The following is a 27,528-nucleotide window of genomic DNA, read 5'->3' on the forward strand; positions in this document are numbered from 1 at the left end:
CTAACCAGCTAGAGGGAGAAGAGAGAAACATGCTGCTGCTGAGCAGTGTTGCTAAGGTCTAGCTGTTTGGGGGGTGGGTTGGGGAGTGAGGGAGATCAGGAAAGGAGGCAGCTGAGGTGGGGCTCAGCCCTGTTTGTCCACATCAGCCAGCTGCCTCTGCTGTAGTGTCCCCAGGAGTGTGTGAAAGGGAGGGGAGGAGGGGTTACTCATTCTTCTGGCATTGCATTTATGATCCTGCTGTCCAGCCAGCACACTGGAGACTCTTTGGTATCAAACAGGCCTCTTTATTAAAATGACTACATTAGAACACACCAACTTCGTAGTCCTCAACAAACATAACAGTAAGGGTGGGAGTCCAAGTGCGACCCCACCCATACAGACAACAAGGGGGAAAATGAAGCTAGAATCTAACAAGCTTTCTTCACAGGGGCAACACTGGCTGTCCTTCTGCCCTTCTAGTTTTTAGCAACCTCTTTCTCTCCAGGTTTGAGTTTGTTCATTTTTGGCTGAGCCACTTGCAGTCCTCCTCTATACCCTCTGTTCACATCTCTCAGGAGCCACCAACCCTCTTCATGCACCTCTAAGTATGCATATGCTGTGCAGTGTAGAGGATTGGGTCAGGTGCAGGGCTCCTGGTCTGCAATAGAGCTGTCTGCAACTGGGGAGTGCGATAGTGCCTAGGCATTGGCCTTTACTCAGCTCCCTAATTGGGTCCATTTTAGTGGTTCCATCTACACCACGTGTCACTGCATTTTTTCCACCTTTTTATGTGCATGTTCTTCATTCCGTTGCCCCCACATTCCTTTCTTTAGGATGCATAAGGGGCTGCCTTGTGATGTAGTGGAAAATCACTAGGGTGGTTGGTAGCGGCTGCTGCAGCAGCAGATATCCTCAGGTGAAAGACACGCATGGCCACAAAGCCCATTGTTCCAACCTACAGAGCTGAATCAGAGCATCTTTTGGTAGCTCTCCAAATTAAGAATTCAATCAAAAGTCCTATAACTCCCAGAATTCCTCAACCAGCCACGCTGGCTGAGGAATGCTAGAAGTTGTAGGATTTTTTTTGTCTGAACATGCATAGGATTGTGGTCTATATGTTGGTTTCATTTCCATCCTACTACCAAGAACATCTTGTATGATTCCCCCAACCCAAACTGCTGTTACAAATTGTTGAAGGCAGTTCACTGTCTGCTGTATTATTCATTTACTCTGCATCAGTGATTTATTCTGCATGTGCTGATTTAAAAACAAATAGGGGACTTTGTTCTTTTTGTTAAAGATGTATTAAAATATAAATGATCAACAGTTAAAAATGAACTACACCAGTGTGGTACATTAGGGCTTTTCTACACCTGGGTTTTGTAGTGTGACCGTCATTCCTCATGCACGGTGTTTCTGAATGGGGAAAATGTGGTATTTTTTCAAGCCGTGCCATTACACTGCTATTGCCTGCCCATGTGCTTCTGCCATTGTGCAATGACGCACATTGTGTGGGTAGATGTTGGGGGTGTGGTTATGATAATGTTGCTAGTAATGACAGTGGGGTGGGAAGTGTTACCCTGCCGCGCCTGCATCTTGTCGCCTCTTCACCGTTCTGCTACCCATTGACTTGCGGAGCAGGCATGGCAGCATTCTGGAGGCCCACCTTTCAGCTGCTTCCTTCTTCTTTTTAATGAGATATTGTGGGGGTGGGGGGAGGAATCATAGCTCTGCTCTGCAGTTGCTTCCCAGAGAGGTTTTAACCCTTTTCCACTCAGTCTCCATGTACACCTAAAAGAGAAAAGGGTAATTGTTAAAGGGTAAACAACTTGGGACCAGGATACCTGGTCGGTACCTGAGCTTCGGCTATTGGATGGTATAGAAATGAAATAAATAAAAATAAATAAATACCTGAGAGAGCGCCTTCTCCCTTACCAACCAGCCTGGCCACTGAGGTCTTTACAGGACATGTTCCTGGTGGTTCAGGAGCACATGGACCTATGGCCTGATTGGAGTCCACTAGGAGAAGAGCCTTCAATGTGGTGACCACTCTTCGGAAGTCCCTGCCCCTGGAGGTCAGACAGGCACCAACACTGCTGTTTTTGGCACCTCCTGAAAACAGCACTGTTCCAGGAGGCATTCATTAATTGACCAGTCACGTTTTTTATTGGTATTCTGTTTTTTAAAAATAGCATAACTTTAATCTTTCAAATTTTTTTTTATCCTTTTACCGTTTTATCTCTTGTGTTCACCGCTCCAAAATCTATTCTAGATATGGAGCGGTATATAAATATTGCAAATAAATAAATAAATAAATACATGTGGTGGGGGGAGCAGACTTCTGAAGTTGCAAAAGTACTGTGGATTCTATGTAAAAGTGGCCGAGGTAGGGATCAGAGGCCGTGGAAGTGAAAAGAGGAGGCAAGGAAGTTAAAATGGAAAAATTCATGCTGAGAAGGGGAGGGGCTACCCCAGAGGAGGTGGGCTGTGGGTGCACAACGCTGCTGGCATCCGATAGTATCCCGCCGGGCTCCAGCTAGCAGTGTAAAGGGCAGGTGGCATCACTCATTTAAGAAAACCTGGCTGTGTAAAGAACCAGTCTTTATCCTGCAAAGAATCCGGAAGCAGAAGCCCCGGTTATATTGTGAGATAAAAAAGCCCAGTGTGGAGAAGCCCTTGGGGTTCATGCACGGGCTATTTGTCTGTGATTTATGAGCATGCTGCAGAACCCTCTCTCCCTGAAAGCTTTATGTTACGGAGATCTGCAAAGGAAGTAAAATAATGGGAACTGTAATAGCTTTGGCTATTGGGTGGTACAGAAATGTAATAAATAAATAAGCTGCAGGAATTTGCATTAAGAAGTTTAAAAGGCATCCCTGGAATTGCCCTCAAAAGCAAAATTGGGACACTGTTTTAGCAGTGACGGACTAGAATATAGAGGAAATGACAGTGTTTTGAAGCACCTTAAAGGCTAGCAGATTTGCAGAGCAATCCTATTTGTCTACTCAGAAGTAATTATTATTTATTTCATTTCTATACCATCCCGTAGGTGAAGATCTCTGGGCCATTTACAACAAGTCATAAAAAATACAACAATAAGTAGGTAAGTTTAGTGAGAGTTACTCACAGATAAGTTTATATAGGGTTGGAGCTTCACTTAGCTATCATGGCCTAGATGCACTCATCTGACAAAAACAACAAGTCTCCCTATGGCTCCCTGAGAGAGAGCTCTGAATTTGAAACATTGATTTACTTTATTCACATGGAATATTGAGTGGTATTTATAAAATGTTTGTTAAAATGGAATCATCTAAAAATTAATATCAGGTAAAGTGGGGGAAAGACTTCTCTAGGACAATATCTGCAGAAATATGGAAATAGGTATGGATTAAGGTGCCTAAAAAAGTAATGTTTGATTCCTAAAGAGAATTTTTTTCAAGATGATCTGTAGGCAGTACTTGACTTCTTTGAGGCTGAGAAGAATCTATGCTGGTTTGAGGGATAAGTGTTGGAGATGTGGTTCAGTGAAAGCAGATATTCATATTTTTTGGTCATGCCTAATAATCAGAAGTTACTGAATATTAACCCTGGAAAAATTAAAGATATGACAGGATAAGATATACCATCAGACCCATTTGTGGGTTTATTCTGTTATTTTAAGGGCTTTGTACGGGAGGAGGATGTTGATATGGTTGTGCATATGTTAACAGCAGCTTGCGACATCATTGCTTATAACTGGAAAAAAACTAACACTGCATTGCTTAATTAACAGGTTATGGGATATGGTATATATGATCAAATTAACATATTTAGAGTTAGGGATGGGAGTATAGCAAAATAAGTTCATAGCAAAGCAGACGGCTTATATCCTTTCAGAATAATCTTTATGTTTTGCTGTGTATGATTTAATGTTTAAGTATTATATTCATAAGGTTTATATTTGATTTATTTGTATAACATCAATACTGTGTAAATAGTAATATTTATCTACTTATATTTTGAATGTGCTATGGTTTGACTGGAGCTCTAGAACAATTTTGAAACATTATTGTAATTCTTTGTAATTAGTAAAATAATGTAATTCTTTGTAATTAGTAAAATAATAAAATAACAAGGAATGTTGTGGTGTCTTAAGGACTTAGAAATGTATTATAGTATAAGCGTTTGTAGAGTATAATCCACGTCATTAGATGCATGCAATATTATTAGGAATATCTGGTATACTTCACATAGCTCATAGTTAAACTGTGGAATTCGCTACCACAAGAACCAGCAGTTTGGACGACTTTAAAGGGGTTAGACAAATTCCTGGAGAAGTCTTGCAATGGCTACTAGTTTTGATGGCTATGGGCTACCTCCAGTACCAGAGGCAGTATGCCTATGTAGACCAGTTGCTGGGGAACATGGGCAGGAGGATGCTGTGGCACTTGTGTCCTGCTTGTGGGTTCCTGGTCGTCAGCTGGTTGGTCGCTGTGTGAACAAAGTGGTGGACTAGATGGGCCCTTGGTCTGATCCAGCATGGCTATTCTTATGTTCTTATTACAGTACACATGGTTGGGAGCTGAGAAAATGTAAACAGTGAGTTTGGAGAGAAATTAAATGCAGAATGATAATCGTATTATTAAATGTGACCATTTGCAAAAGAGTTGTTGCTAATAACGCAAATATCCTGGCACTAGGTGTGGTTTTAAAAAAATTATCCTGATTCAGTCCTCTGGAGTTCATCAAGAGGTTCAATTCTAACTTGGCAGTCTCTTGCTCTTATCTCTGTTTGAAGTTTTTTTGCTTCACAGTGGCCATGCTGAGGTAGGTGAGAGACTGCCCTGGAGGCTGAGGTGTTCTCCCGCTGTTTTTTGAACGCTGGCATTTCTGATGGCAGATTGTGGCCATTTATTCTTTTCCGTAGAGACTGTCCTGTTTGCTATATGTGGAATGCAGAAGGACATTGCTGACAGAAGATATCTCACACTGGAAGATGAGCATGTGAATGAACCCCTGATGTTGTGGGTGACGTTATTAGGTCCTGTTGCCGGGGTGATATGGGGACAGAGTTGGCATCTGGGTTTGTTGCACGGTCTGGTCCCTATATCTGTGTCCTTGTTATGTGGCCTGATGTTCTTAGTTAGTAGCTACTGAGGCCTCTGAAGGGCAGTGTGAATGTTCAGGATGGGCTGTTGATATATTTAATTGGCATCATCTGGGATGAGGGTGTCAACAAGTCATCCTTTGTTTTCTCTTCTTGTTCTATCCTATAGTAAATTATTTTGGGGTACCAATCTGGCCTTTTTCTGTATTTTTCATTTTGTTGGGTTTGAGAAATGCATGATGTAAATCCCTAAATTGTGAGTGGTGATATAGCTAGCTAATTTTAGACACTGTACTTAATAGTCTTACAGGGGACTGTGCTTGATGGCCATGTATGCTACTTCCATTCTGAAACACACAACTAACATTTCTCTTATGCCTGCCCTGCTGCCATTCCATGCTTTATAATTGCTTCTACATTCCTGATACGCTAGAGCAAAAAAAAGGGGTGGGTGGAAAAGAAAAATACCTCAACTTTTTGCCAACCCTGATAAAAAAACCCAACAATCTGAGCATATGTAGTTCCACATTTTAAACTTGCATAAATCTCCATAATGACCACAGGAATAAAATGGATTTTGCTTCTGTGGCCCTGATGCTAAACGCATGTATTTGGGAATAAGCATTTTGTTTTAGAAAAAAATATGTATTTTAAAGTAAAAATAATGAAAAGGGCATCTGTAACCATGTTCATGCCTGGCCGGCTGCCCTGGCCGTAAAATGTTTTTTAAAAATAAGAAAGCATGCTTCATCAAGCAGCATTGGTCATGGCATGCTCATGCTAGCCCAGGTGCTGATAAAAAAATAAAACACTATGTTAAAACAATTAAAACATTTTGAAAGAAACACATTCTGAATTTAATAAACCACAGCTGGTTACTCAAGGAAAGCCTCTTGAAATAACAGTGTCTTCAGGAGGCACCGAAAGCAACACAACGTTGGTGCTTGCCTGACCTCCGAAGGCAAGGTGTTCCACAGGAAGGGGCCAGCACACTGAGGGCTCTTTTCCTAATGGACTCCAGGTGGGCCATGGGTTCATGTTAAACCACCAAGGACAGGCCCTCTGATGACCTCAGTGACTGGGCAGGTTAGTAAGGAAGAAGGCACTCTCTCAGATGTCCTGGTCCCAGGTTATTTAGGGCTTCATATGCTAGTACTAATAATACCTTAAAGCTGGTCTGAGCAGTTCCCTCAGCAAAGGAGTTGCATGCTGAAAAGGGGAAGCTCCTGACAACAACTGAGCTGCTGCATTCTACACTAGCTCCAGCTTCTGGAGCAGCCTTAAAGGCAGTCCCACATAGAGCGCATTGCAGTAATCCAGTCCTGAGGTTACTAATGCCTGTATCCCCATGGCCAAGCTATTCCTGTCCAGGACAGGCCTTAGCTGGCAAGCCAGCCGAAGCTGGTAAAATGCACTCTGAGCTGCTACAGTCACTTGGGCCTCCAGCGACAGTGATGGATCTAGCAGTACCCCCAGACTACGAACCTGATCTTTCAGAGGGAGTGCAGCCTCATCCAGAACAGGCAATGGGCCTGTCTCCCTGACCCGGGAACCACTTACCCACAGGGCATCCATCTGCCAGGTTTCAGCTTCAGTTTTTTAGCCCTCATCCAGCCCATTACTGAGTTTGGGCACTGATCCCGGACTTGCACAGCCTCTCCTGATTCAGATGTCATAGGGAGACAGCTGGATGTCATCGGCATACTGATGGCATTTAGCTCCAAATCCCCTCATGACCGCTCCAGCCGGTGGCTTCATATAGATGTTAAACAACATTGGGGACAAGATGGTACCCTGCAGCACCTCATATCTCAATTGCTAAGGGGCTGAGGAATAGTCACCTAATGTTACTCTCTCAAAATGGCCCCATAGGTAGGACCGGAACCACTGTAGCACAGTGCCTCCTATACCCATCCCACGGAGTCTACCCAGGAGGATGCCATGGTTGATGGTATCAAATCCGATGAGAGGTCAAGCAGAATTAACAGGGTTGTACTCCCCCTGCCCCTCTCTTGATAAAGGTCATCCATCAGGGTGACCAAGGCTGATTCAGTCCTGTAACCAGATCGAAACCCAGACTGGAATTGGTCTAGATAATCAGTATCCTCCAAGAGCGCTTGCAGTTGCTTCACCACAATCCTCTCAAGTATCTTCCCTAAGACAGGGTATTTGCGACTGGGCAGTAGTTGTCTAATACCATTGTGTCCAGAGTGGGGTTCTTCAGGAGTGGTCACACTACTGCCTCCTTAAGGGCAGCAGGGACCACCCCTTCCTGAAGGGAAGCGTTTATCAATCCCTGAACCCACCCAGTCATACTCCCTCAGCTAGCTTTTATTAGCCAGAGGAGCAGGCGTCAAGAGGGCACGTGGTCGTTCACATTGCTGCAACCACCTTGTCCACATCATCAGGCTGCAGTAACTGAAATTGATCCCACAAAATCAGGCAGATGGTGGCGTCATACACCTCAACTGGAACTGCACTAACAACAGCATCAAGTCCGCTGTGGAGGCAAGTGATTTTGTCCTCAAAATGTGATGCAAAAAGGTCACAGCAGGTCCTTGACCAGGGCCCCATTTGTTGGGGAGGGTGTTAACAGCCCCTGGACCACTTGGAAGAGTTCCGCAGGACGGCAGTGAGATCTGCAGGCAGAATAAATGAATGAGGTTTCCAACACTCTCCCATAGCTTCAACATTTCCAAAAATGTTACATCTCTAGTCTTACATAAAAGTCTTCCTGTTATGTAGTTTTAGAAATCATTTTGGGGGGATAAAGCCCAGGTAGTAATATATGAACACCTTGTCATAAACATCTTATTCATCATTAAAAAAAAATCCAAAATTCTTTGAATTTTTCAGAAAAAAACAAAAGGCTCATGTTTCCCCCTCATCTTTCCATTTTTTCCAGGCCTGCTCATCTCTAGTTCCTATGCCTTTGAAAGGCAAACAGCAGAGTAACAGATGCAACCTGCCCCAATTGGTTTATGCCTGTGCTGTGTATAGCATCGCCTGTTGCGTTACAGTCTGTCAAACTCCCTGCAAAGGTACAGTGGCTCTGCTAGAACAAAAAGATGGCAACTCTATAGAGGAATAGCTAGATTAATACTGGTCACAGGCGCTGCATGTCTTGCTGGTGGCCTGTCTTGCTATCTGCATGTTCTGGGCAGGGCTAGGGGTAACATCCTTGAATCTGAACCAGTTGGAGAACGACCTGTTGGAGAGCTAAGAAGTACACTGGAATAGTAATTGGCAGCAGTTGCCACTGTTCATACCTGAGCCTAGTGCTTTGTAGATGGTAATGAAGACAGAGCTGCCTTGCTTCTCTCACACAGGAGTTGTAGTAGAAATGACTGCAGTCATTGTTTTATTCATATGCTTCAGCTGTGATCCTGCAACACAAAAAGATCCGTAAGTGTTTGGGCACCAGTAGTTACGGTTGAAGTGGAATGTTTGTCGCTCACCGGTGGAGAGCTTACATGCATGTATGCTTTCATTGCTACAGCCCCATAACCCAACTCCTGTTTTCTAAAGACAAAGCATTCTTGCCCTGTGTAGGAGATACTGCTACCACCTATTAGGGAGGAAGGGCTGTTCACCCAATACACAGATTTGTATCAATATGGGGCAGGTTGGAAGAGAGAATGTGGGATACATTTTCAGCAGTCATACTGTAATACATGGAGTTACATCCAACAATGCCTTTCTGTTCACAGAAGGGCTTATGTTCTAGAGGAGTTTCCTGCTATCAAAACTTGGTGAAGGTGATTTTTGCTATTCTTCTCTCCCCTCTGCCCCCTGAAAATCTGTTCTGGGGGGTTGGTGGACAGCTCTCAAACAGCCCCCTCAAACAGCTTGGGAGGTTATAAAAGAAAGTTAAATCTTACATGTAACATCGGAAGCACACAGTCAGTCATGTGCTGAACTATATGTGTGAAATGTAATCTATGATCATGATGTGCTAAGTAGGTTAAATTAACAATCACTTGATGTTAATTTGAGAAACAGTGCATGCATCATGTCACTGTCTCCATGCTATGTTACTCAATCTAGCTGTATGACAATGCACATACTAAAACAAAATGAAAGCATAGCTTTTAAACATTCCCAGGCTTGGAAGACCAAATTGCCTCAGTTGTCTAGAGCCCCCCAAACTGCTCTTTAAACTCCCCTGATGTTTGGTGATTTGATGCAAGTCATTCATATCTGAATCACAAGGAGCAGGAACCTAGTTCAGCCCTATTCTAATGGGAAAAGAAAACTGCTGCACTTGTAGCAAAGGCAAAACTGCCTCTCTACATCTAGCACTGTGTGGAACAGCCCTTGCTGATGGGGACTGGAAAGGGAAGCAGTGCTCTCCTAGGATTCCTTGCAAACTCTTCTATGTCAGGAGTGTTGAACCTATTTCAGTCTGAGGGCTGAATTCCATTTTGGAGAAGCTCTCTGGGGCTGAAGGCAAAAGGGCATGTTTTAGCCTTTACTAGCATATTTTAGCTTAAAGCGCTTACTGCCAGTAACTAAACCTTAGGAGAGACATTTCAAACTTTTTGAAAGGAGCGGGGGGACAAACAAAAGTTGGGAAACCACCAAATGATGGTAGTATAAACTTTTTGAGACAGGAAAAAAAACCCAAGTCGTGAGTATGATAAAGGAATATCTGTCTAACAATATAAAGCTGAAAGAACAAAAACAGTGTTGCAGGAGGTGCTGCAGAGACAGAACAAAACTTGAAGGGAGATAGAATAAGTGGGGGTTGGACTTGATGGTCTTATAGGCCCCTTCCAACCCTATATTTCTATGATACTGTGAAGCTATGCCAACCTGAAGAAGAATTGCAGTTGGTTGATAGGGAAATAGAATTTTAACATGGTCTTCGAGTATGCAGTTTGATAAACGTATTGGTGCAAAGCAAAACCTAAATAAAGTCAAAGTCCAAAAGGACACTGAAAGCTTTGAATCTGATAACTATTTAAAAGAGTATGTGGTAGAACTAAGAAGTTTTATTGAAGATGCAGATAAAGTAGCTAAATATTTTCTGCAGCAGGAGCAGTCAGATCAATTTAACAGCTCTGGACACAGAGTTTTTGGAAATGTTACATGGAGCATATCTCACTATAGGGATGTTTTAGTTCCTAATAGTGATGAGTTAATGTTCAGTTTTGATGAGCAGATGTGTTCCAATGTGCAGCAGCAGACTTTTCATAAAACTGAGCTCGATACAAAATCCACAGTCATTTTTGGAAGGTGTTCCATCACAGAATGAAAGATAAGAATAAAAAGATATAGGTAATGGCCGTATTGTCTTAGTGATAAGAGATATTGGTCTAATTAAGCAAATAGAGTGGCATGGGCGGGGGTGGGGGAACAGTTCTTGACAAGGTTTATCAAGAAGCCTGATGTCATGGATTTTAGGAAATAGCTGACTTTGCTTTATTGGACATGCTGGGAAGACTATTGAAAAAATGCTAATCCACCTCTCTTAAAGCGGTATAAGATGTCTTATTATGAAATGCAGATGCCAAATGTTCAATGATAAATAACTGAGAATTTGAAAACGTAAATAAAGTAAAGGATATTTTATTAAATTGTATTCAAGAGAAGATACAGAGACACAAGCAAGTTCACAATGCATCCTGGGTTACTGTCATAAAAATAATGGTTAAGATGACCTGGATGTTACACAAAGAAAAAATGCTGATGTAAAGCCCTATCACTTGGGCCAAAAAGTTATTTGAGGTGTGAGATTGTAATATTCCAGGTCAAAAGTGTACTTAAAGTTTTTGCGTATTAATTAATGAGCAAAAAATACTGTGTAAGGTATGCACATCAAAAAGCTTGATATACAGATGTTTAAAAAAATTCATGTACTCAGGTTTAATTGGCAAATTAAATCAGATTGACTACATCCTTTGTAGCCAAAGGTGGCGGACATCTATGCAGTTGGTAAAAACAAGACCTGGAGCTGATTGTAGTTCAGATCACGAACTTCTTATTGCACAATTTAGAATCAGACTAAAGAGAATAGGGAAGACCCACAGATCAGTTAGATATGAGCTCACTAATATTCCTCATGAATATGCAGTGGAGGTGAAGGAACTAGATTTAAGGAACTAGATTTAGTAGATAGGGTCCTGGAAGAACTATGGACAGAAGTTCGCAACATTGTTCAGGAGGCGGCAACAAACAACGTCCCAAAGAAAAAGAAAACCAAGAAGGCAAGATGACTGTCTGCTGAGACACTGGAAGCAGCCCAAGAAAGAAGGAAAGCAAAAGGCAACAGTGATAGGGGGAGATATGCCCAATTAAATGCAAAATTCCAGAGGTTAGCCAGAAGAGATAAGGAATTATTTTTAAACAAGCAATGCGCGGAAGCGGAAGAAGATAATAGAATAGGAAGGACAAGAGACCTCTTCCAGAAAATTAGAACATCGGAGGTAAATTCCAGGCAAAAATGGGTATGATCAAAAACAAAGATGGCAAGGACCTAGCAGAAGAGATCAAGAAAAGGTGGCAAGAATATATGGAAGATCTGTATAGGAAGGATAATATCGGGGATAGATTTGACGGTGTGGTCAGTAAGCTAGAGCTAGACATCCTGAAGAGTGAGGTTGAATGGGCCTTAAGAAGCATTGCTAATAACAAGGCAGTACGAGATGACGGTATCCCAGCTGAACTGTTAAAGATCTTGCAAGATGATGCTGTCAAGGTGATGCATGCCATATGCCAGCAAATTTGGAAAACACAAGAATGGCCAACAGATTGGAAAAAATCAACCTATATCCCCATACCAAAAAAGGGAAGCACCAAAGAATGTTCAAACTATCGAACAGTGGCACTTCTTTCACATGCCAGTAAGGTAATGCTCAAGATCTTGCAAGGTAGACTCCAGCAATTCATGGAACGAGAATTGCCAGATGTACAAGCTGGGTTTAGAAAAGGCAGGGGAACTAGAGACCAAATTGCCAATATCTGCTGGATAATGGAGAAAGCCAGGGAGTTTCAGAAAAACATCTATTTCTGTTTTATTGACTATTCTAAAGCCTTTGACTGTGTGGATCATAACAAATTGTGGCAAGTTCTTGGTGGTATGGGGATACCAAGTCATCTTGTCTGCCTCCTGAGGAATCTGTATAACGACCAAGTAGCAACAGTAAGAACAGACCATGGAACAACGGACTGGTTTAAGACTGGGAAAGGAGTATGGCAGGGTTGTATACTCTCACCCTACCTATTCAGCCTGTACACAGAACACATCATGCGACGTGCTGGGCTTGATGAAGCCAAGGCTGGAGTTAAAATCGCTGGAAGAAACATTAACAATCTCAGATATGCAGATGATACCACTTTGATGGCTGAAAGCGAGGAGGAGCTGAGGAACCTCATGACAAAGGTGAAAGAAGAAAGTGCAAAAGCTGGGTTGCAGTTAAACCTCAAAAAAACCAAGATTATGGCAACCAGCTTGATTGATCACTGGCAAATAGAGGGAGAAAACGTGGAGGCAGTGACAGACTTTGTCTAGGCGCAAAGATTACTGCAGACACTGACTGCAGCCAGGAAATCAGAAGACGTTTACTTCTTGGGAGGACAGCAGTGACAAATCTTGATAAAATAGTTAAGAGCAGAGACATCACACTGACAACAAAGGTCCGCACAGTTGAAGCAATGGTATTCCCCGTAGTAACCTATGGCTGCGAGAGCTGGACCATAAGGAAGGCTGAGCGAAGGAAGATAGATGCTTTTGAACTGTGGTGCTGGAGGAAAATTCGGAGAGTGCCTTGGACTGCAAGAAGATCAAACCAGTCCATACTCCAGGAAATAAAGCCAGACTGCTCACTTGAGGGAAGGATATTAAAGGCAAAACTGAAGTACTTTGGCCACATAATGAGAAGACAGGATACCCTGGAGAAGATGCTGATGCTGATGTTGGAGAAAGGGGAAGGCCAAAGGAAGAGGGGCCGACCAAGGGCAAGGTGGATGGATGATATTCTGGAGATGATGGACTTGACCTTGGGGGAGCTGGGGGTGGCGACGGCGGACAGGAAGCTCTGGCATGGGCTGGTCCATGAAGTCACGAAGAGTCGGAAGCGACTGACCGAATAAACAACAACATACCTCTTAAAGGTATAATTCAAAATTGATCTTATCTAGCCTGAAAGGTGTACGTGTAAGCCTTTTATAGATGTTCCAATTTTTAGGGATGTTTAATAACAATGAGATAAATAAGACTGTGAGCACAGATTTATGGGACAGTTGATAATAAAAGTTATGAGGTAATTTCTACACACAAGTATAAATACGTGTTGAATTTACAATGTGGGGGCTTCTTCTTAGAACCTCACCAAATCTTTGCAGCGGTTAGCTGAATAGCCTATTCAATATTGAATAGAGAACTTGGTACTTAGAATGAGATCTCTCCTTTTTTTAAGGTATTAAGACTAGAAGTCTTAAGACAATAAATAGTTAAGAAGTTCTATTTCTTGTTAAGCTATTACGATCTAAGGATCTTTAACAGAGCTGTGTTTAAGAACAAGAACTGTTTATATGTTTTTATATATACAATATATTTTAATGTTATGTTATAAGCATATTTATAATAAATTAAAACATGGATCAAAAAGATTTTCCTGTACTAATTCTTAGTACAAACCCTAGATTGTAACCCACGAAACAATCGTAGGTTTATACTTTATTTAGAAGCATTTAATCTGCTATTAGGTGGTAAACAGACAGCTAAATGCTCCAAAAGTACTGAACTACAGACAGATAGCTCAAATGAAGTCCCTAAATCATAACACCAAGAAGATGCAACAGCTGAGATTGCAGCTGCTCACTTAAAAGAGCACCGAGCACATATTAAATATGAAGAGTCTCTCAGCCAAAATATGGAGGAGTTGGAACCAGAAAACCAAAGAAAGCAAGGAGAAAACAGATCTAGCAACTTGTGTTGAAGAATTCAGAGGTACAATGGAGGACTTAGCCTTATTTGGGAGGAAATGGTTAAGAATCTCTATCAAGAAAAAGAAACTTTAATGATGGCGTTGAGAGTGCAGGAGCAATTGGTGAAAGATGTTCAGACAGCCTCTAATTCTGTGACTAATTCTGTGACTGTAATTCAGTCTCTATTTGGATGGCAGTTAGCTATTTTGCAGAAACAAAGGGATCAAATGAAAGCTCAGATTGATAGCCAGAACAGCAGGAACAAGACTCTTTCTGAACTGCTTGCTCAAAAAGCTTCATTAGAAAAGGTATTACTAAAAGAACACAAAGACTTCAGATCAGAAATCAATTACAGAGAATAAAGTTTATCAAATTTAGTCAAGGAAAAATCAACATTTGAAAAAAAAACTTTCAGTAGGACAGAGTTAAGGAAAGCAGAAAATGCTTTGGAAGGAAGTGTTAACAAAATAATGGTTCTTGAACAAACTGTAGATGAGCTAACTGTGAAAATGGAAATCATTGTGTAATCTCATGAATTTAAAAGGCTGGGATTTGAAGAGAAATTGAAATCCAGTAATTCAGAAATACAGAAGCTTAGGGCTGAAATAACATTAAAAGAAAAAAATGTTATCTGAAGGAGAATTAATTGAATCAAGAAGTGGCTTATTGAAAAAATGTGCAGTTGAAAGTTGAAACTTGTTTAGAGGAGGCCCTACAGAAGTCACTACAGAACAGTCTTGAGATGATTTCACAAGGAAGAGACTATTAAAATGGAGACTCATTAGTCTGAGCTTACATATACAGAGTGGCCCAAAAGTAGGTATACAGTATAGTTTATTTGCATTTTATTACACTGTTTATTATATTTACATTTGTTTAACACTGTTTAATCTTGTAAGTGCTCGAAATGTATTCCATCAACATTGCAACATTCCTCGAACCTGTCCAGAACACTGTGACACACAGTACGACACAAATTCCGGTCCGCATCAATGTCCATAAATGCTTCTGAGATGAACTCTTTTAATTCGTCCACTGTCTGGGGATTCCTCTCAAAAACTTTATTCTTTACTACACCCCCCCAAAAGAAGTCCATTGGTGTTAAGTCAGGTGAATATGGCGGCCATTCAATGCCATGTCATCCGATTCAATGCTATGGGAAGGTGTTGTCAAGATAGTCCCTTACTGCAAAAGCATAATGAGGAGGTGCCCCATCTTGTTGGAAGAGCAGTTCGGCGAAGTTAGCTCTGGTTCTGAGTTGTGGCACTACCACGTCGCGTAACATGTTTAGGTAATTGTTACTATCCACAGTTGTATCGAAGAAAACCGGTCCTATAACACCTTCGCTGGACAGTGCACCCCACACTGTGATGCTTGGCTGGCTTAGATGAGATGTGATAGTCAAATGAGGATTTTCATCTGCCCAATATACACAGTTATGCCTGTTCATGTGGCCTGACAACTTGAAAGATGCCTCATCTGACCAGATGATCTTATCAAGAAGGTCTGGTTCGTTAGAGATTTGGTTACGCATCATCTCACAGAATTGCAACCGATGGTCTGGGTTGTCCTCCAGAAGACCATGTAACAGTCTTGGACGGTACACCTTCAATTTCAATTTATGCATTAAGCATTGCAAGGATGTTCTAGGTATGGATAGCTGCTTAGACGCATGTCGTGTGGACTTTTTCGGACTGTTCACAAATGTCAGAGTGACTGTCATCTCATTTTCCTCCTGTCATAGACGTCTTAGGACGTCCAGATTTCGGTGCATTAGCCATTGCACCTGTTGCTTCAAATTTATCTCTTAAGACGAAAGATTGTCAGATGTGTTGGTGGAGGAGTGTCAGATGCTTCTTGCCATGCTGTGCGCACCCGCTCGGCATTTTCAGTCTTCCAGTATTGCTTTAGAATCCACTTTCTTTGTTCTTGACTCAGGTTCACTGCCATCATTCACAATATCGGTAAAAAACACACACTAAAAAACTAAAAAACTGTATACTTAAGGGCCTCACTCCCCTCACTCTCTACACTTAACTGATTTAACTGTCACTCCCTGTCACTCACTCTTCCCAACTGTCATTCTTACTCCACCTACACATCTTCTACTCACACATTCTCTCCCCCTCCCATCAATATTCTAAACATCTGTATACCTACTTTTGGGCCACCTGGCATGAAATTGCAGCACCAGAAGACAGTAGGTATTTCTATCGGCAAAGCAAGCAATCCTGCTTCTAATAGTAGATTAATATGAAGGCTGAAGTTCCTCATGGTTGTTCCTGATTTAGTCTGGCATGTACATTTTGCCCTTAAAGTAATTCAGTCCTAAATGTGGGTTTTAAAAAGCATTCTCTCCTCCCTGGATACCATCATTTGTGACATGAGAAGTACACAGGCTCAGCTCTAGGTTTGAGGACCCCTGGGCAAGATGCCCTGTGGGTCCTCCGCAGGGGTATCCCAGGCCATTTCCCACCTGCCTGCTCCCCAGCTATCTCCCAGATGATTTCTCACCTGCACTCTAAGCACTTCCTTTAGCTCAGTGAGCTTACATGGTGGTGGGGACAGGAACATGTGGCAGGGAAGCCTCTACGGAGACTTCCTGCTTGGTCTGTCTCCATTCAGTGCCTGGTCCTTGGCAGGGAAAAAAAAATCTCCTCCAGGCTGCATTCTGTCCAGGCTAGCGCATGCTTTCCCTCTCCCCATTTCAAGTACCCAGCGCTGAAAGGAGTCATGGCAGGTGATTCTTTAGCAGCTGCCATCCTTTCCCCTAAATGACATTGCCTCCCAGTGTAGCACTGACTTAAAAAGTAGAATGGTTGGCCACTGTGTGAACAGAACGCTGGACTAGATGGACCCTTGGTCTGATCCAGCATGGCTTCTCTTATGTTCTAATTATTTACAATCCTGATGTTGGCCCCTTTGGGCCTTCCAGGCCCCATAGACTTTGGCATTTGCCCAACCATGCCAAGTGCTGATGCTGGGCCTAGAAGTACATGTATTTACATTATCCTTCCTGCCCAAAAAGGGGTGGGGGTGAGATCATGCAGATTAGGTATGTATGGTGCTTATCTACCATATCCAGGTACATATGCAGATGGTACATATGTACTAGCCATAGCCATATTAAATGTCACTGCATTCATATCCTGGGGAGGCAGCATGCACAATCTTGATGCTTTATTTCCTGATTCTCTTCTTGTGGGCTTCCTAGAAGCATTTGGCTGGCCACTGTTAAAAGCAGGATGCCATAATAGATTTGATACTTGGTTTGATCTAGCAGAGAGAGCTCTTATGGTCTTATGCAGAGGACCCATTGTTAAACACTTAGATTTTGAGTATTATCATGTAAACATCTGATAAGAATTTAGGTATTTAGAATAATTGGACAATCTCTCCTAAAGCCTTTATTTTTGTTTCCAGGTTAAATAAATACAGAAATAAGAGCAAGAATGGAGCAGCAGCAACAGCTAGAAGAAGACCCCAAAGAGCAGACTGGAATAATAAAAAAGGTATTGGAGTGAATTGTTTTACATTATTATATACAGCTTGGCTTATGCAGGAGGCCCCAGACCCTTTGGACCAGTAGGCGCTTTTTGCATTTTGAGGGAGTGCTGTGAGCACTCTCAAAAATTAGCTGCCATGAGGGGTTTGTCCATTCACAAAATGGCTGCCATGGCAGTTGTGGCCAGATGCAAAACAACCATTTCCCAAAGGCAGAACTGGTAAGGCTAAAACAAAAGTAATGTGCCCCAAAATGTACAAGGTGGAGGTATAGCCTGAGCTCCAAAAAACAAAACCACTTTTCTGAACCAGTTTTCTGCTCCAACACCCATTTCACAGAAGGCAAAATGGTGATGCTCAGGGAAACACACACACAGGCAAAACAAATACCAGAGCAAGCAAACAAGCCAGCTAACACAGACAATATACACACAAACATGCAAAACACACACACAGCACAGGCAAAGAGTTCCTCTCGCTCCCTGCCTTCCCCTCTAGTCTCCAAAGATGCTCCTAGTTCTCTAGGACAGGGATGGGCAGAAAGAACTCCAGATGTTTGCACTTCAACTCCCAACATTCTTGAACATTAGCCATGCTGGTAGGAGCTTCCGCTAGTTGACGTCTAAAATATCTGGAGACCTACCTTCTGCCCACCTCTGCCCTAGTATTACAAACTGCTGGGATGATGGGTTGAGATACAAACTGAGACTCAAAACCTAAATGCAATTTCTAAAACATCTTTATTTAGATCAAATGCAACTAAATTCAATCTTCACACTTTCCACATACACTCCAATAGTTACCAATGATGGAGGAACAGAACCTGGTGACAAACCCAGGTTGTTTACTCAGAAGCAGGAGGTGTGCTGAGCACTAGCTGGTTCTCTCTTAGGTGTCCATGTGTTCCTCAGAGTTCTGCTGATTTTGGTGTACCTTAAATACTCTACCTTCTCAAGTCTTTACACAATGTGGAAAAACACATCTTTTGACTATGTATCCTGATTGTACATTTCATCTTTTGGAAATTCCTCTTTTTGATGCTACAGGACATCCTTATTCTCAGAAACCTTGATTGCCACTTGATCTGATGGCAGCATACAACTTTTACCTCAGGCTTTAGGCTTATCTTGGAAGCCTCTTTACCTCTTCCAAACTCCACTGGTTAACTGCATCTTGTTGTTCATGTTCCCTGGTTAGCTTTGCATGTACAAACACCTGTTTTTCCATTTCAGCCTTTTGTAACTTCGCATGTTTCTTCTGGTAACTTTCCTCCATTCAAACCTGAGGAACTCTTTCACCCCAAAGGGGGCCATTTTATGATTTTATATGACACTAGGATGCTCCCCAACACCTTCAGACCAAATTTTTCTTTTTTTCCAGGCAGCTGGGCATACTTAAAAATGAAATGCTGGGCTCCAGCTGCTCTACGAAGGCTTCTGTGGCCCACTTGGGACCCACAGGCAATCTTGGAAATAAAGATTGTTCCTGAGGCCAGAACATTGCTTTGCAACACACCAGGCTCCCAATTTATTTTTTTAAAAAAACATGAAGGGCAGGGAGCCTGGAGGGTGTCATGGAAGGTGTCTTCAGGAACAATGGTGCCCATGGGTGCCACGTTGCAGACTCCAGCTTTATAGCAATTGGCTCAATTGTGCAAGAGCGCAGTGAACAACTTTCTTTTACCCCTGTCAACTTATGCATGAAGGGGAGAAACAGATTGGGTAACTTTAGTAGATCGTGGAAATGCTATGGAAATAACATATATTGACTTCAGCGAGGCATTTGACAAAGTGCCCCATGATATTCGGATTAGCAAGCTAGTTAAGTGTGGGGTGGATGGCACTGCTACTAGGTGGATCTACAGCTGGCTGGAGAGCTGTACCCAAATAGTGCTTGTCAATGGTTCCTCATCAACCTGGAAGGGAGGTATCAAGTAGGGTGCCATAGGGCTCAGTCCTGGCCCCTGTACTCTTCAGCGTTTGCATTAATGACTTAGAGGGAGAGGTGGGGGAAATGTTTATCAGATTTACAGATGACACAAAACTGGGTCAGATAACTATATTTTAGAAGACAAACAAAATTAAAAATCATCTTGATAGGTTAGAAAACTGGGCAGAAAATGACTGAAATTGAACAGAGATAAGTGCAAAGGTCTTCATTCAAAAGCACACGTATAATATGGCTTGGCAATAGTACATGTGAAAAGGATCTTGAAGGTGTGTAGTTGATCACAAGCTGAATATGAGTCAGCAGCGTGATGTGGCTGCCAAAAATGCAAACACAATTTTAGATTGTGTCAATAGAAGTATAGTTTCAAAATCACGGGAAATAATAGTTCTGCTCTACTCTGCGCTGGTCAGACCTCATCTCAAATACTGTGTCTAGTTCTGATGCTACACTTTAAGAAGGATTCAGATATATTGGTATGAGTTTAGAGAAGGGCAACGAAGATGACAAGGGGACTAGAAACTAAGGCCTACAAGGACAGATTGAAGGAAAAGGAATTGGGTATGTGTCAGGTCCCTTGGTTCTCTACGTTCGCAATCACACACTCCAAGTCCCCAGGCTTCAGGTTCACTACTTTATTAGTTAGCTACCAGGTTCCTTACAAATGCAAATCCTCAGGGACTGTCAGACTACAAAGGAAAACAGCTACTCCACATAATTACGAATATCAATAGAGGAGCCAAGTGGGAATCAGAGACTGCAGTTTGAACAAGATGAACAAGAACTCGCTGGCCAGAATAACTTAGGGGGGAATGCCGCTCCCTTATAGTTGTGCCCCCCTACGTAAGCTATCATGCATAGCCAACCGGGTGGAATGTCTGAGCTCTGCCTCTAACTTTTCCCGTTTCACTCTGCGCCAAACTATACCATCCCTCAGGTCACACCCTGCATTCCTCCTCCTCCGAGACCTGGATTCTCACATGGGAGGAAAGGGAAGGGCCTTCAGGTCGAGACATCTGCAAGCCAAGTTCCTGAGAAGAACACCTATCCATATCTGAGCTCACTAGGGAGGAAACCTCCCCCAATTCTGGCTGTTCCCAGTCTGAATCTGAGCTGTTAACTATCTCCACATGCTCAGAATCATTCCTGACATCATGTTTAGCCTTGGGAAGAGAAGACTGAGTGGGGATATGGTAGCACTTTTCAAGTATCCAAAGGGTTGTCACACAGAAGAGGGCTACAACCTGTTCTCTATCATCCAAGACTGTAGGCCATATATTTAATGGGCTTAAGTTACAGGAAGGCAGATTTTGGATGAACATCATGGAACACTTCCTAAAGGTCAGAATAGTGAGACAGTGGAATCAACTGCTCTGGGAGGTGATCGGCTCTCCGTCGCTAGAGGTATTCAAGCGGAGACTGGACAGCTATCTGTCAGGGATGCTTTATTCTTGCACTGAGCAGGGAGGTGGACTCAACGGCCTAAATGGCCCCTTCCAACTCTATGATTTCCCAGCATTGCTTCTTTTTTTCCTTGTATCTGATGATGATCCTTGCTAATATTTTAGAAGAGAAAGGAGTAGCAGATGTGATAATAGTAAAGACCTATCTGTCAAAAGTCGAACCTTACTCTGTTCTGTGCCACCTGTCTTGTCACTGCCCGGGCTTCAGAGTGCCTTGAGTCAATGGCAGGATGCACTGAAGTCAGTAGGAGACAGATCTATAGTGACAGCCCTCAATATATTCACACATATATTCACACATATGACAGCCCTCAATATAGGTCATCTAGATCTCTAATTCTGATGTTCCTTGTCCTATCTCAGTAAATATCGTTACTTTAGAAAAGTATGTCTTTTCTTTGGAGGCAGAAATTTGGTATATATCATTACAAGGAAACAACCTTTGATTCTTGCTGCTTATAATAGCTTCTACTGAATAGATGAATGTGCTTGCATATGTGAGCAAAGGTTTTTAATGTGCTTTTCTTATCCCTAGGTTCATGAAAGAGAACATGATCTTGAAACAGATGAACTGATTGTACAGCATAAGAATGAAATTGCAGAGTTGCACACTAGATTAATGAAGGAGCAGCAGCAATTGCTAGATGAATTGCAACAACAAATGGAAGCTACACATTTTGAGGAGATGCAGCAAGCAGAGGTACATTATTAATTACATTAATAAATCATAGTTCCCAAGCTGCTGCAAGTACATAAAAATAGGCAAGCTGTAAGAATTTAGAATGCTACATGTATTATGTAGTATTCTAAACAATTGACTTAATGGTATTCAGCATTTTTCCGATTCAACTTTTCCATAAAACCCACATAACTGTTGGGTGAACAAATAATTGAGAGAGTGTAATATTACCTAGGTGCTCTTCCAAATTCCTTGTCTCAGCCTCCCTGTTCGACTTCATTTGGTTAGGGTGTGATCCTGCAAGGTGAAGGGGTTCATGAATACAGCAATGTTCTGAGTGGAATGCCTGGTATTCACCAACAGAGAAATTATTTGCTTGAAAAGGTTATTGGGCAACAACCTCTCCCCACTATTTGGGTACTATGCATACTTACCTTGATGCTCTCTATTTTTGTCCCCCGCGGTAGCATAATCTCAATCCCAGGGGGCATCACCCACGCAGTGGACTTGAAAGGTGGTATTCTAAGACACGGGTGGGCAGAAGGTAGGTCTGGTCCTACCGGTAGATCTCTGGGTAACCTGCAGTAGATTGGCAAGGCTTTCTGACTCCCATTTTTGTTAACAATAGCAGCAACACCCCCCCCCCCCCCTGCTGAAATGCACAAAGCTTGGAGTAATGAAGAGTGGATTTTTATGTAGAAGAACTGACCTCCATTGAGTTCTGGTACTCAAAACAAATTCCTGGTCTCAGCATTTTTAATGCTAAATGTATGTCTTTTGTATCAGGCTCCAGTTGATGGGTTTTGGAGTTCTAGTAGAAAACAAAGTAGAACCTGCAAGGATGAAGTCTGCCCACCCCTGCTCTAAGGCTCTCCCTGCTGGCATAAATGGACTATAGGATTGAACTGTAAAAAACTGAAAGTAATTACAAAAAGACAGAATTTCCAATCCTTGTGTTCTCTTTCTTCCCTGCAGGCCTTACATAATCTTAAACTGGAAGCTTTAAGACTAAGTTCAAGTAATATGCATACATCCCAGTTGGAAATGATTCAGACTAATCTTCGAAAAGAGAAGGAAACGGCCCTAATGGAACTACGTGAGATACTCAATGATAAGCATGCTCAAGAAGTAGCAGTGATGCAAGGTCGATACTGTTTTGAATTGGAGCATATCAAGGAACAGAATCAGAAGGAAAAAGAAGAAATAGCTTTGAAGCATCAATATGACATTGGTATAGAGCTTTTAGATTTCAGCCAAGTATTGTAATATTGTAACTCTAGAACTAGGCTACTATTCCATTACCAGCTGGGGGCAAAATAGATGCCAGTTTTAGTCATAGTAGATCACATCTTGAAAATGATAATAATTTATTATATAAAATATTATCAGTCTAGAAGTATATAACATTTTCTTCAAGAAATGTGGGTGCAACTAAGGCTAGTAGTACTCCACATCTTTAAAAAATCCAAACTGTCAGTGAAACAAAATCTTGTACTCAAATTATATTAATTTCTTTTAAATTAACATTTAAACCAGGAATTGGCAATGCAGTGGCTCTGGGCGCAGAGGTACTTGTCACCACCCCTGTGCAACTACCCCCCCCCCACACCTTCCCCAGCCTTTGCCTACTACTACTCAGCAGCCATGAAACCCTAATCAAGAAGGAGGAAGTCAGCAGATCAGGTGACTTCTCCTGATCTGCTGGCTTCCTGGTTAGGGTGTTGTGGCTTCCAAGGTGAATGCAGAGGAAGGCAGCAGAAGAGGGGAGAAATCCTGAGGATGGGGGTGGTGAGGAGGGTCCAGGGGATGAAGATGGTTCCGGGGGTGGAGGAGCAATGAAGGCAAGAAAACTGGGAATCCAGGGAAGGGGATGACCAAGATGAGTGGGAATCCAGGGAAATGGAGGCCCAAGATGGGAGGGGCTGTAGCTCAGTGGCAGAGCACAGGCTTTGCATGCAGAAGGTCCCAGGTTCAATCCTGTGTCCCCAGGTAGAGCTAGGAAAGAACCTTTCCTGGACTGTTGCTGCCAGTCAGTGTTAATGATACTGGGCTTGGTGGATCCATGGTCTGACTCAGTAGAAGGCTGCTTTCTATGTTCCAAAGATCAGTGGGAATGTCACATCTGCTTGAGGGCCCAAAGTGGTTGCCTACCCTGACGTTAAACCTTTGCAGAACCCAGAATATTTTGTAAAAGCTGGGGGTGGGAGGTTAAGAGGAGCAAAGGTAGATACAGAGAAGGGATAAGTTTGAAAGTTAAAGGAATACAGAATTTGCTTTGGTTTGTTAAAACTTTTATTTGTATGTATTGATACCCCAAATATATTGCAACGTGTTTCACTTTTCAGATAAAGAGAGGAAGAAAATAGCTTTGGAAATAGAGGAGAAACATGCCCAGATGTTGGAGGTATTTATTTATTTATTTATTTATTTATTGAGAGAGAGAGAGAGAGAGAGTTAATATTTGTTACTTTAAGAAGACAGATTTATTTACTAGATTTAGTACTGCCATAACTTCTTGATTTTAGAGTTTCGTAGAATGGTATATGCACACATAAGCAGTATGACTATGTTAAAAAAATACGGCATATTTTAAAATTCTGAGATGCCTGATAGGATATATGTACATATATTGTTTTTTAAGATGCCACACAGTATGAGAGAACCTACAATGCATTCAGAGGAGAACAATGCAGTTGTTACGATAGTCTGCAAGTCTTATGGGAGGCGTCTTGAGGTCATTGTGTATATTTTATTTGCTTGGGATTACACTGTAGTTTAATCTGCTAGGTTATAACTAGGGATGGGCAAACGATCAATATTCAAGCTCATCAAGGCTTTCCTTTTCCCAAACTGATGCTTGTTCTGCCTTGTTCTCGCTCATGAAAATGAGCATGTGTATTTTTTTGAAGAGGAAAAGTGCACATTTTTGAACAGGGAAATTGGACACTTTTCCAAGCATCCACCTTAAATGTATGCTTTCCTTACAGCTTGAAAATGCATCCTGTTTGAAAAATGTTTTAAAATGTGCATTTTTTAAAAAAAGACTCACTTTGCGCTTGTGTTGTTGCTGACATTTGGGGTCACTAGTGGGGCATTTTTGTCAATTTTTTTAGTGTCAACGAAATTCTCGTACATTCCTAGTTATAACAAGGATGCTTCTAGATGAGGCTATTATCATACCATCTCCTAATTCCTGGAATTTTACAAGGGGTCCAGAGGATATTAACTTCCACTTATAGCTGTCTTGTGTATTCCCACTGCTGCTTCTTTCTTTTTCTTTACCGCAGTAAAGCTGTTAGGGATCAAAAGAAGGAATTGCTGCACAATGCCTTCTGAGTGGTATCCTTAGGCACCCTCCATCTGACAGCACCCAAGTACATGTCCAAACTGTGTCTTATTCACATTCTTAAAGGCACTGTATACACCAGCCTTCCCCAACCTGATACCCTCCAGATCTTTTGCACTACAGCTCCCAAGATTCCCAACCATTGGCCATTCTAGCTTTGGCTGATGGGAGTTGGAAGTCTAAAACATCTGGAGGGCACCAGATTGGGGAAAGCTGGTATACACATACTGGCTTGCATGCCTGAATATCCAAGCATGTTAATATAAATGCACAGACAAATCCTTCTGCCTGCACTTATCCACGGATGGCTCCAGATTTGAGGGGAGCCCTGGGCAAGATGCCTCTCATGTCCACAGGCCTCTTCTGCCTTTGTGATGGGTAATGGTGACCAGCAACAGAGGAGGAGGGGCTGCTGCTGCCTCTCCTACTGGTGGTGGGATGGTAGCTGCAGAGGAGGAACATCACTTTCTGCACTACTCTGGACCCCATGGCTCAGTGGAGAGCCAGGCAAGAGAAGTTTTTAAAACGGGGCTGGGGAGACCAGAGTGTGCAGGCTTCAGGCTACCACCTGCACTATTGCTGAGTGGATATGGCAGAAGTTGTGATGGCCAGCACCTGAGAAGCGCTGCTGCCTGTGCTACTCTGGATTCCTCAGCTTGCTTTGGCTGTTGCCATCCCACCCATAATAGCTAGCACAGGCATAGGTGCTTCTCTGTTCCCAGCCGCTGCCACCCAGAGTAGCGCACATGGTGGCTCTCAGGAGCAGAAGTAGTGGCATAGAAGTGGGGCTGATGGGCAACAGAGAAATGTTACTACCTGTGCTACTCTGAACTACCCAGACTCTGGAGTGCCAGGAAAGAAAGAAAAATGAAAGGCACCGGCAGTTGTGCGGTGGGGGAGGCAGAATAGCACATCTGATGGCTGTGGACAGAGGAATCAAAGCATTGTAATTTTTATTCACCCACAATAGCATTGCTGTGTCAGGGGCACTGGGGGAATTGCTGGCACCTGGTGTTCCTTTGTAGGTGCTGAGAAAGGGACAAAATAATAAAAAAAAATGAAAGGGCCAGGGACCCCCAGGATTGTGTAGCATTGGCAAACCCTGCCAGGGCACCCATGGCTTTTGCATTTGGCCAACCGTGCTGAGTACTGACACCAGCCCTGCACCTATCTTATATTCATAGTTTTATAGTGTAATCTTAAAGGCTGACCTAGCTGAGGCTGCGCTCAGAGCCTCCTGATTCCCATCATAGGAAGGCATCCGTCGGCTTCTAAGTTGGTCATGAGATGAAAGCAAAGATAGTAGCTTTCTTCTTGAAAGACAAGTTGCTTGGAAAAAGATGGACTCCAGAGTTTGGTAGGTCCTGTCCAGAAAGCCCACTCCATTTTTGTAAAGGATCATGGAGTAGGAATCGACTGCCAAGAAACATAGGAGGGCCGCTATGGATATAATGGGTCAGATTGGAAAACTTGCTACTTTTGAAGTGAAATTGTGTGTATTTTTAAGCTACTGTGTTGAAGTTTTAAATATTAGACTTCATTTCCTTTTAGAATCTTAAAAGAGAATGGGCATCGAATACAGATATCACTTTAAAAAACATGTCTGAAGAATTATCTGTGAGACATCAGATTGAATTAAATGAGATGAAAAGAATCTTAAAAGCAGAAGCTGAAGAAGTTAAAGGAAGATTGGAGAGTCTGTGTTTTGAAAAGGAACAGGCTGAAAGTAGGTATTGTATTTTGGGAAGAGTTATCATCATTGCAATATTTTTCTGAGGGTGCCAGAAGTGAGCAAGATACAAGGTTTAATCTACTACCATTAAAACAAATAGGTGCTTTGACACTATTCTTAGTAGAATGAAAACTGCATCTCTTCGTCCTTACTATCTCTCCTTTAGATCTTCAGACATCTTTTTCTTGCCAGCCTGATGTGGTATTGCAGGTCTTAATGTTTTGCCTCTTAAGTTTCTTACCCATGTTGATCTTCTGTTCAGGGCAAGATGGCCTAGATGTGTTAGTAAGTTTGAACGTACCAATCTGGATGTCCTTATTCTCGTCTTCAGCTTTCACCTTTATACTGATGTTTTCCAAGTCTGTTTTTTCTGCTGCTCGCTGACTTCCTGGATGGCCACTTCTAGCATGATTTTATGTTAATTAATGTCTAAGTTTTATTAGTTGCTCTATATAAATAAAATAAATCTGTCAAAAGCAGAGGAGCCTAAAACAGGCATCATAAGAGTATCTAATAATATCTCAGAAATAAAACTAATCTTGTCACCTCTAAGCTCTTTTCTTGCTAAACCCTTTTGTCTCCCAGGTGTGTAAACCTAGACCAGGGCTGCAGAATGCCATGGGCCTAATCTGGCCTGTGAAGCCTTCCCTGGTAGATACCCCCCCAACCCCCCCCCCCGAAACCACGCCCTCTACCTTTGATCTGTTCTGCAGGGCTGCTGGAGTGCTTCTTGAGCATCCTGGGACTGTGCAGCAAGAAAGAGAGGCATAAGCTATCTACACAGCCAGCTTTTGGTGCTTCATTGTGCTGCATTGGAGGCTGTCTGCCTTCACTGCTCCTTGGCGAGGCAAAAGGTGGGGG

At 42.4% G+C, this 27,528-nt stretch overlaps 1 protein-coding gene, 1 long non-coding RNA gene and 1 pseudogene across 15 annotated transcripts in view; 2 read left to right on the top strand and 1 right to left on the bottom strand.

The window, feature by feature from the left end:
* Positions 1 to 27,528, top strand: part of PCNT (pericentrin) — a 278,152-nt gene that overhangs the window by 1,690 nt on the left and 248,934 nt on the right. For 4 of the 14 annotated variants that reach the window (XM_084820775.1, XM_084820817.1, XM_084820863.1 and 1 more), the window contains exons 2-7: positions 17,420 to 17,508; positions 21,446 to 21,610; positions 22,565 to 22,820; positions 23,935 to 23,993; positions 26,487 to 26,661; positions 27,381 to 27,521. In XM_084820775.1, the coding sequence (XP_084676901.1) occupies positions 17,449 to 17,508; positions 21,446 to 21,610; positions 22,565 to 22,820; positions 23,935 to 23,993; positions 26,487 to 26,661; positions 27,381 to 27,521 (856 nt within the window). In that variant the 5' untranslated portion in view covers positions 17,420 to 17,448. Of the gene's footprint in view, positions 1 to 3,028; positions 3,083 to 4,062; positions 4,963 to 7,970; positions 8,107 to 17,419; positions 17,509 to 21,445; positions 21,611 to 22,564; positions 22,821 to 23,934; positions 23,994 to 26,486; positions 26,662 to 27,380; positions 27,522 to 27,528 lie in introns of those variants that run through there. The other 10 variants (XM_084820825.1, XM_084820933.1, XM_084820873.1 and 7 more) reach the window with 8 other exon arrangements.
* Positions 273 to 27,517, bottom strand: LOC146358818 (uncharacterized). The gene is made up of 6 exons (XR_014785885.1): positions 27,363 to 27,517; positions 22,024 to 22,168; positions 21,821 to 21,886; positions 8,335 to 8,451; positions 7,457 to 7,704; positions 273 to 1,770 (listed from the first exon to the last, which is right to left on the bottom strand). It is a non-coding gene; the product is annotated as an uncharacterized LOC146358818 (long non-coding RNA).
* LOC146358819 (uncharacterized) lies at positions 13,665 to 17,412 on the top strand (annotated as a pseudogene).

The sequence above is a fragment of the Heloderma suspectum genome, chromosome 1, assembly GCF_057233095.1.
Source record: "Heloderma suspectum isolate Gila_16-S chromosome 1, 16-S_ref, whole genome shotgun sequence".
Taxonomy (NCBI): domain Eukaryota; kingdom Metazoa; phylum Chordata; class Lepidosauria; order Squamata; family Helodermatidae; genus Heloderma; species Heloderma suspectum.